The sequence below is a fragment of the Rhincodon typus genome, chromosome 21 (genome assembly GCF_021869965.1).
Source record: "Rhincodon typus isolate 14 chromosome 21, sRhiTyp1.1, whole genome shotgun sequence".
Taxonomy (NCBI): Eukaryota; Metazoa; Chordata; class Chondrichthyes; order Orectolobiformes; family Rhincodontidae; genus Rhincodon; species Rhincodon typus.
Genome location: NC_063352.1, coordinates 1712211 through 1722597, shown reverse-complemented (window position 1 = coordinate 1722597; position 10387 = coordinate 1712211). Strand labels below are relative to the sequence as shown.

Below are 10387 nucleotides of genomic sequence, written 5' to 3'. Positions count from 1 at the left end.
CTATGTAAACTCTGCTTGATTGTATGAATAATAGTCAAGGTAACTGCTGTATAGTTTTCCAAAAATCTAAAATGTTTGGAAGGCTTCTACCAGTCCATACATTATCTCTGTCGCTACTTCCTTTAAAAGCCTAGGATACAAACCATCAGGTACTGGTCAACGCAAATGAAGTGCTGTGGGTACAGGGCAGTCTCTGCGAGAAATCCAGCCATAGATATTCTCTTGGGTCTGCTGATATCATTAACAGCTGCAGCGATGGTTATCATAGTTAGTAGGAACTGCAGATGCTGGAGAATCCGAGACAACAAGGAGCAGGGCTGGATGAACACAGCAGGCCAAGCAGCATCATAGGAGCAGAGATAGTAGGAACTACAGATGCTGGAGAATCCGAGACAACAAGGTGCAGGGCTGGATGAACACAGCAGGCCAAGCAGCATCAGAGGAGCAGAGATGGTTATCATGTTCAGTATTTGTACAACAGTAGCACAGGTAGTCACCATTGTAGCTCATCCGCCCCACAGCACCTGCAGCAGATGTTATTTGTATGCATTTCCTTCCTTCCCTCTAGAAGCAGGATCATAAAACTTTAGAAGAGTGACAGGGCAGGCTTCTTCTTTCAAAAAAAAAGAGAAAAATTACACACAAGTAATCCCATATCCAAGGCTGATAGAGCCAAGTCTGCTCATTTAGAGCTGGGTTCTGTAAACTCCACAAGAATCACTTGGAAGTTTTCTAATCCCTCCTTTATAGAGAATGGTTACAAAATGAACCTCATGACTGTACAGTTGGTCAACTAACCAGCTGTGTAACATTTTGAACACCTACAACATTCCTTCCTGAAGTCTTAATAAAATGACTTTTGTGATAACAATTATTATGGAGTAACTGCTAATTTACAATAAATTTGCAATTCTCAACTCCTGATCTCTACAAGATCCTTAACAGCACCTTCCAAACCCATGATATTTGTAAAGAAAGGCAGCAGATACATGGGAACACCACTATCACAAGTTACCCTACAAGCCACCCATCATCTTGACCTGGAAATATATCACCGCTCCTTCACTATCACTGGGTCAAAACCCTGGAATTCCCTCCCTAATGGCATTGTGGGTCTGCAGTGATTCAAGAACACTGCTTATTTACAAACATATCAAGAGCAACTGAATGCTGGCCAGTTGGCTACACCCACATCCCATGAGTGAATTAAATAAAATTTTATTTGTCAAGGAAATAAACTCAATTGTATTCACAAAAATCAGTCAAAGTTGTCAACAGAATTAGGTGTTCAAACAGACAGACATTCATCATGCATCAATACCTCACAATTGCCTGTTTCTTAAACATTATGTTTACATTATTTAACATTTATTTAGCAGCAGGAGGTGATGGCCTGGTGGTATTATTGCTGGACTGTTAATCCAGAGACCAGACAACATTCTGGGGACCCAGGTTCGAATCCTGCCATGGCAGATGATGAATTTGAATTCAAATTCTATCTGGAATTAAGAATCCAATGATAACCATGAATCCATTGTCAATTGTCATGAAAAACCCATCTGGTTCACGAATGCCCTTTAGGGAAGGAAACTGCCATCTTTACCTGGTCTGGCCTACATGTGACTCCAGACCCACAGCAATGTGGTTGACTCTCAACTGCCCTCTGAGCAATTAGGGATAGGCAATAAATGCTGCCTAAGCCAGCAATGCCCTCATCCTGTGAATGAATAAAGAAAAACAAAACTGATTTTACAACTAAAAAGATGGCTGACTACACTAATGGTAATGGTCTTTTCTATTCCTCACAGCCAAAGAATAGGAATTAGCATACAAGAGCTCCTGTTAGTATCAAATCATTTTAAATATTCATACTTGCACCTCCTCACATCTAAAATGTCACAAAACATCAATTATTCTGAAGTGCTCAAAAGAAAATATTGCGGCCAACAGGTAGATGGAGATTCTGCCGACAGTAATGAGATGAGCAACAAATTAACCTGTTTGAGGATGCTGCACAGGATAAAGTAGGAATTTGATCTTTAATGCTTATCTGAACCAGATGGAAAATAAAACTTCTCAACTTCAAAGAATGGCACCTTGCAAATTGCATTGAAATGTCTGCTAGTTAAGATGTGAAAGCTTAAATTGGAGCTTAGTCATGTCACATTGAGGTTAGAATGCTAACTATGGCAATATATTATGACTTTAAAAATGCAAGCCATTACTCAATTCCACCTATACATGTAGGCCCAAGAGACAGTTAGCAGAGCAGGATGCATACATATTCCAAGCCATATTCTTACAAGACATTATTAACTGCATCCTTTTTTATTTCAACATGTGAGCCCTTTTCATTTTATAGTGTTCTATTAATTTTCTTCACTTAGTAGACAGAATTTCACGAAGGAAATAAACTCATTGTTTCTGCCTTCACCAGGTTTTTTGAAAAGCTGCTGCACACAGAAAACAGGAAACAAAACTCTTTTGTAAAAAAGCACAAGTAAAAATAATCCAACTCCAAACAGCAATTTACAACGTTTTTTTTCCGTGGTGTGCAAGAGAATATTGAGTTGTAACCTGATGCAAATAACATCACTCCCTCAGAAGGACAAAACTGGACATCAACCTCCTCTCTTCCTACCAATGTTTTTCTGAATGTGCAGGGAAAAGAGAAAATAGTGCTGATGCCAGGATCACTGTGAATGTAATAAATTTATTGGAAATACGGTCCTGGATGTAAATCGTAGCAGTACAATATCTTATCATTTCAATTAGTTGAGTTTTTATAAACAATGTGCATAATACAAACAGGATTCATATTCAAGTACAGATATCAAACGCACCATTTCCCATTCAATTTTCTCCACGAAAGAATTTGCAGTTACATGCCTTTCACAACCTCAGGATATCCTAAACCGATTTACAGCCAATGAAGTACTTTTGAAGTGTAGTCACTGCTCCAGGTGCCTAATTAAATGCACAACTTTCTTTCAGCATTTTTTGGTCAATCAATTTTACATTTATCAGAACAGCAAAATATTATAGAGAGGTTTCAGCAGCTCATTTGTTCCAAAATGAGTAGACCAAACTTCCTTTCCAAAGTCAGAGTTAGATTTTACTCTGACGTTTTTAATCTATTGTCTGTATGCATCAGTTTTGCACATTCATGACCGCACTTGGTTTGGGAATCCCTTAGTGGGAGAGGACAAAATCCTCAACAGTAAACATTAGCTTCTACTGCTTACTGACAGCTGGCTAAGTAAAATATGTCAAAGAAATCCAAGCAAGATCTCGTCCACTGCAGCCTTTCAAGCTGGAGGACAGTTTCATGATGGGGACTGGAAAAAGGATTTTTTTCAAATCAAGAGGGAGGAGAGATTGTAATTCTCTCAAAATATAACTTTTTAAAAAGTACATTTAATTTAAATTAGTAAGCGATGCAAGGAAGCTGCAATCAAAATGATATGGCAAGCATGTGTGATTTGATGGTTTGTATTAATCTGTATTATGCTGAGAAATGATTTTCTTCACAAGATGAAGTTAAACCATTTTGTGACAGTTTTAAAAAGGACCACACACCATTTACCTCCACCAACGGACATTCTTTATCACTTTTGCCAGCTAAATGTAAAATACAGCTAAGAGTCTACATTGCTAAAAATAAGTCCGATACAATAAGGGCGAGTGTGTACTGTTGTGAAAGTAACTTCCATCTTCATTGTGATTTATAACGTCCAAAGCAATTTCTCCAATGCATTTATGAAAATGATGAAATCACCAACATATGAAACACAGCATTGATCACCAGAGCGAGTTGGGTTGGGGGCTTTTGGGCACAAGGAGTGTGTGGCAAGTAAAAGCAAGAGAATGAAGAAGTGAGGTTGTCAGAGCATAGAAAGGGCAGATGTTCTCAAAACACCTCAAAATAACGCTGACTTGGGATCACTGAGAAAGAGCAGAACAAAAAATAAAGCACAAGCAAAAACAAGCCAAAGAATCAAGATTAATTTAAAAAAAAACACTTGTGGTCATGGTGTGTCACTTTCAAATAAATTTTTGAGGGTTTATTCAGCATTTTTATTCATACAAATGGCAAAACCTGCATGATAAAAGATACACAAAAATATCCATGACCTTTTATTTCCAAGTAACAAAACGGGAAGGAAAAAAAGCACTTTAAAGTGTATGCATAGAAACACCTAACCCTTTAGTTTACCATGAATTTGTCAATGCTTTCATGTAGTCTTCCAGATTGTGCACCTTGCAAAATGTTTACATTAAAATGGCTGATGACTACTACTGAATTTCAATCACAGTAAACAGAATTACAGGCATCTGAGAAGCACTTTGCTGAACTAGCATACACCTATAAGAGAAAGCGAACAAAAAGATCAGGGTGGTGTCATCTTCCTCACACAAGTCCCATGTAGTATATCCAATCTTATCTTTTGAGCTGCTTCTGGAGTCCATAGTTTCTCCCAGCCTCAGTTTTCTTACCGGGTGGCCACCTTCAAGGGCAAGTCAGCCAGTGAAGTCATTATCCAACTGGAATCACATGAATCAAAGAGATTTCTTTCCTTAGGGCCCCAGTTTTCTAAATTACCTTTCAGTAGGGTTTAGTACTTTGTGACTCGAATGTTCACAGGGCAGATGGAATTTAGGTTTTCAAAATCACTCTGTACTCAGTAGGATAGCAACCGTTTCTGCACCTACCCCCTCGATACTTCTGCAGTTCTTGTATGACAGAAAGACAATCATGTAGTAATTCAGACCGGGCGCTATGGCCCTTGACCTTGGGGTGCAGACCGTATAAGCATATCCCTGAGTGCAGCCTTCTGACTAATCACTCCGAATGCACGGGGATTCCTAGATTACCTCAGATTAAGCCCCAGAATACATCAACACCTGCCATGGTACGGCTATAGATGCCTGTGGCTGAGTTGATTCTGGTGGATGCCTGACCTCATTGAACCAGAGAGATCCACTGTATTCCAGTTCATACCCATGCTGTCCAACCTTCATACAGTTGTGCCAAGTTATCTAGATTAGTAGCCTCTTTAATCACGTAATCAACCTAGAAAATACAATGAGTGAGAATTTGTTTTTGATTGATACATTGACATAACTGAAGTATGTGTTAAAGCCCAACAATAGCAACTAAAACAAAACTTAAGTCAGTGTTCGGGGACAAATTTAAACAGTTTCCTAATAGTTAACATATTTATTTTGAGAGTAGGCAAAAAATTCATTTAATTTTCATGACTCAAATTTGAAACAGTATCTTAATTTTCTGAGGTATGTAAAAGACTAAGAGACAGCAAGAGTAGACCATTCAGCCCTTCAAACCTGCTACACCATCAAGATCCTAGCTACTTCTCCACATAGTGTTGAGCTTGCTATCTCACCTGGATTTGCTTGCCCCATCCTAAGGATTACAGATATAGCCATCTCTGATCATGCTTGTAGATTAATCACTACCCAGATCCTTCTTCCATGCCCCAACCCTATTCGCTCCTATATCCATTCCTGGATAAAGCCCTCTTCCAGTTCACTTACAACTGCACTTTTAAAATAAAACGTGCTTAGTCTTTGGTCCACCATTTGCCACAAGATGTCTGCAGCTACTAATCTGCTCAAGTACACGGTCGCCTCCATCTTAAATCGACCTTGGCTCTCACCCTGGCTGTCCCAATGGTACAGCCCCATCTTAACTCATTTAAACAAAGGGACACAAACTTGAAAGGACAGAGCAGATACCTAATTTAGCCGGACCACAAAACTGTCATGCCTTGTTCCAGCTTGCTAAAACTGATCAAACAAAGCAAGATCATCTTGGGATACAGAGAGCTAACCCTTACCTTCATTTCACCACTGCAATCTTAAACACCCTTCCCCTCCAACAGCAAGTGCCGTAGTTCATGGACTTCTGTGTCACCAAGATCAAGGCGATATGATCTGCTGGCTTGTCACACCCTCCACTAGCCCACCTAGCCAAATATTCTTCACGTTTTTCCCCAAACTTGCATCTTTCCCTGGTTTCTCCCATCTCCCCTCATGCTCAGAGCTCACCTTTCCATGAGACGCACCTCCTGCTCTCTAGACCTTATTCCCACTGAAATTCCAACTTCAACACCTGATTCCAATGTTAGCCATTATTGGGATTGCTTTGCTTTCTTCAGTTGTTTCTCTCTCTCTCCCCCCCACTTTTAAATCTGTCATCACCCTGGTCTGCAACATACCAACCCTTGACCTCTGTCTTGGCAAACTCCATTCCATCTTCAACCTCCCTTAATTTTCCAAAGTCCTTGAACCAGTTGTTGCCTCCCAAACCTGTTTGCATCTTTCCCAGAACTCCACGTTTGAATCTCTCCAATCAGGTTTCCCCCATCATACAGTACCAAAAGGGCTCAAAACCACAAATGTCATCTGATAGACTGTCAATTTCAACCTTTCTATAGCCTTTGGTACAGTGGATCACAAGACATAGGAGCATAAGTAGGCCATTCAGCTCATCCAGTCTGCTCCACCATTTAACAAGATCATGGCTGATCTTATAAATCTTAACTCCACTTACCAAACTTTTCACCGTAACCTTTGATTTCCTCATCATTTAGAATCTCTTTACTTAATAATCCAGCTTCAACAGCAATACGCGATTATTGTGAACCAAGACAAATCCGGCCAAGTTGCTCTTGAGCTAGTGATGGTGGTGGGCTTCCTTCTTGAAATGGTTGTAGTCTATTGCTGTACACTCAGTGAAATCAGCTGAACCCAAGTTTGGTAGGGCCCAGCAGAACAACAATTGCTTATGACTGAGGTCCAGCGTGGTGTTCTCTCTAAACTGACCTATGTTGCACTGACATCATGCAATATTTACAACTTTGAAATGCAGTAATTCATTTGGGATGCCTAATGCTCAACTGTTGCGAAAAATACATGGCAGATTTGTTTTGCTTCACAATATTCACCCAGCTTGCGAAGTTTGAAAAATGAAGTAACTTCCCATTTAAGATCACATGACAAGTTAGCAGATATCTCTTTAAATTGATTGAGATCAGTTACCCCACTCTATATCAGAGGTCCACTGTTTCACAGTACAGCCTTTGTTGGGACCACACCCACTTGGTCCAACGAAGCCAGCAACATCAACAGCTTCTACACTCTGACATGGTCACTTCCAGAGACTACACTGCTACGCTTCACATTCAAACTTTGCTCCTCAGTGAGGGTACCCATTAACACATCAAGGTTAATTTCCGTTCTATGTTATGAGACACAGCTCTACATTGCACTATCCTCTGACAAACTTTAGGTCATCTTAAAGGTTTCTCCAGCTGAACAACTGAAAGCAAGAAGCCACTCTGTTGCCTCCTAAAAGAAACTCTGGTCCCCTTGACACCTAGCTACTCCCCAACCTGACTATCCAACAGGGAGCAAGCTTCGAAGCACAGAAAGTAGTTGGGAAGGCCAATGGAAGGTTGCTGTTTATTGCAAGAGAAATGGAATGTCAAGATAGAGACTGTACAATTAAACAGGACATTAGCAGCACAGCTAGAGTATTGGGTATAGATTTGGACTTTTTATTAAAGAAAAGGCCATAATTGCACTAAAAGCAACCCAGAGGAGATTCACTCAAATGCTTGCTGGATTGGGATGAGGGTAAAAGTCATGTTAGGAAAGAGGATTGGAAAGACTGGGCCGGTATCCATCAGAATTCAGAAGAATGAGGAGAATCTTATTGGAATTTATAGCATCCTGAAGGGAAGGTAGATGAAAAAAGGATGTTTTTTTTTTTGGGAGAGTCGAGAACAAGGGGACATGGTTTAATAATAACAGACCTCCAATTTAAGAAGGTTTGAAGAAACATTTCCTCTTGAAGGGTTGAGGGTTTATGGAACATACTGCCCCAGAAAATGAAAGCTGGGCCACTGAATTTCTTTTTTTTTTTTTTTTTAAAAAAGGAGGGAGGGAGACAGATTTTTGATCAACATGGAACTAAAAGGTTATCAGCATAGGCAGGCAACTGGAGTGGAGACCATAAGCCACAATCTTCTCGAATGGCAGAGCAAACTCAAAGGGTTGTATGGCTTACTCCTGCCCCAAATATGGATGCTTCTATGATAGTATTATCTAATACTTAGCGTTTTGTTCAATCCAGAATTGAACAAATATCATTGTAAAATTAACCTTCCCCTTCATATCGCCAGCTTTCACTTTTACGTTGCAACTATCACTTCAGCGTGCATCTCTGTTTCCTCACTATGCCAGCCTCTGACACCCTGTCTCACTCCAGTACTGCCGAATCAACACCCTATGCCTCTCACTCTCCAACTGACTTTGTTCTCATTCATCCTTCCCTCCTCAACCTTAAACCATCCCAGCTCTGAACCTCTCATACTAATGTGAAATTTAATCCTCCACCTTTGGCTCCTATACAGCACCCCCTCTCCACCACTGACAGCTGGGCCATCTGCTGAAATAGCACAATGCTCTGGAACTGTTTCTCTACCAACATCATTGCTCTTTTTCCATAATGTTAAACCTCGTTGTAATCTGCCTCTTGAACCAAGCTTTTTGTCACCATCCCAATATCCCCATACTATCAGTATCAGATTATCTTGTAAATCTAAGGTGGTTTTCTATTTTAAAAGCATTATTATATGCAAAAACAGTTGAGTTAGGTTTTCTATTAAAAAAATACACATTAAAAAGACAAAAATGCCATGACAATGCTGTACCTGTTCAGCAACAGTCATTCTCCTGTTGGGATCCACATCTCTACCTTCCAACTTGGCCTTCACTCTTTTCCACACACTGACAGCATAGGAATTCCGTTCCTGAACAGCTAAAAGCAAAAAGAGTATGTATAAATAAATAAATAAATAAATAAATAAATTCCAATTTGCATTAAATTAGGCATCTTAGCAAGTACAATTGTTATTAAAGGCAAACAGAAAATGCTGGAAATACACAGGTCAGCCATCGACTGAAATGAAAGAAAATGTCTTTCAATAGGTCAATCCAAAATATCAAACGTGGTTCTCTTTCCATAGATGACGTCAGAGTGGCTGAGTATTTTCAGCATCTGCAATATTTCACTTTCAGGTAATACACTAAAGTACAACAGTCTCCATATACTCCAAATATCTACAAAGGGATAGGGTTAGGATTAGACTTACGGTTTCAGGTAAACAGCAATCTGTTTGCAAAAGGAAACTTACCTTTCCCAGTCTTGGGATCTCTGGCTGCCTTCTTAGGACTTGGAGCAACATTCTTTCCCAGTCCTATAGATGTTCCTGGTGGAGTATTCGCTGAAGCAGCCAGGTTTCTCTGAGCCATCTTCCGTGCATTCTGTGACATAACTTCTGGTTGTGTCTTTTGAGTTGTACTGCTCCGAACCGCTGCAGGGACAGAAGTTATTGGGTACTTAAAGCAATAGCTTGCTTTACTTGTAGAAAGTAACAGACTAAAAGAAAAAGTTTATATTTCGAGATAGAGGACAACACAATGGATTAAACACACTGTTCTTTCACTTCTAAGACCAGTGTTCTAATGCAACCTAGACAAATGCAATAAAAATTATACTCAAAATTTGCAGGAAGAGGAGAGAGTGAACTTGTGCAATCACAACTTTGTTACAAGTAGCCACCTACTCAACAATAAAACTTAAAATTCAAAAGTTGGTAATTTCACTCAGGCAGTTGTGGTAAGAAAGTAGAATCATTGCTCTTTCTATATTGAAGATTTTCAAGGTGAAGACTTGGTTCTTACGACTAAAGGAGTCAAAGGATAAGGGGATAAAGTAGACAGTTACTGAGTTGGATGATCAGCCATGACACATTGAATTGTGCAGCAGACCCAAACGGCCGAATGGCTCACTCCTGCTCCCATTTTCTAGATTTCTATTCTGTTTGAACAATACAAATCCATTTATCTACTTGATTCCATTTGAATGAGTTTGTAGTGACCGAGTTCAAAGTAATAATTTGTTTGTAAACTGAAATTTGGTACGACAGAAAAGAGAGGGGCTTGCTGTCAAACTTTTTCATCCTGAACTCATCAGGACAAATGCCAGAATACCAAATTTCAAATGAACAATTTATACCACAAGAAATTTATCGTTAATCATTTATTATGTAATAAATTCATGTCATAAGATTCAAAGACTTAATGGTGACAGTCAGCACTACTTCAAAGAGTGGCAAATCAAGGTTGAAAATTCAGCACGAAGTTGAACATAAATGTTTACCTGCTGCAAAACTGGGCTGAAATGCAGAGACAGAAGTTGGGCTCGAACACTCATTAGATTTATCTGTGACGAGTGGAGATGCAAAGCTCACAAGATCGTTGTAGATGCTGAAAGACAAGGACAAAAGTTACAACTGAC

At 39.6% G+C, this 10387-nt stretch overlaps 1 protein-coding gene across 1 annotated transcript in view; it reads right to left on the bottom strand.

Annotated features, from left to right (window-relative positions):
- Positions 1 to 2693: 2693 nt before the first annotated feature.
- The window catches only part of smg1 (SMG1 nonsense mediated mRNA decay associated PI3K related kinase), a 170708-nt gene continuing 163014 nt past the window's right edge, over positions 2694 to 10387 (bottom strand). The window contains exons 58-61 of the mRNA XM_048609660.1: positions 10250 to 10356; positions 9222 to 9401; positions 8739 to 8845; positions 2694 to 5074 (exon numbers count right to left, since the gene is read on the bottom strand). Of these exons, the coding sequence (XP_048465617.1) occupies positions 4997 to 5074; positions 8739 to 8845; positions 9222 to 9401; positions 10250 to 10356 (472 nt within the window). The 3' untranslated portion in view covers positions 2694 to 4996. The remainder of the gene's footprint in view (positions 5075 to 8738; positions 8846 to 9221; positions 9402 to 10249; positions 10357 to 10387) is intronic.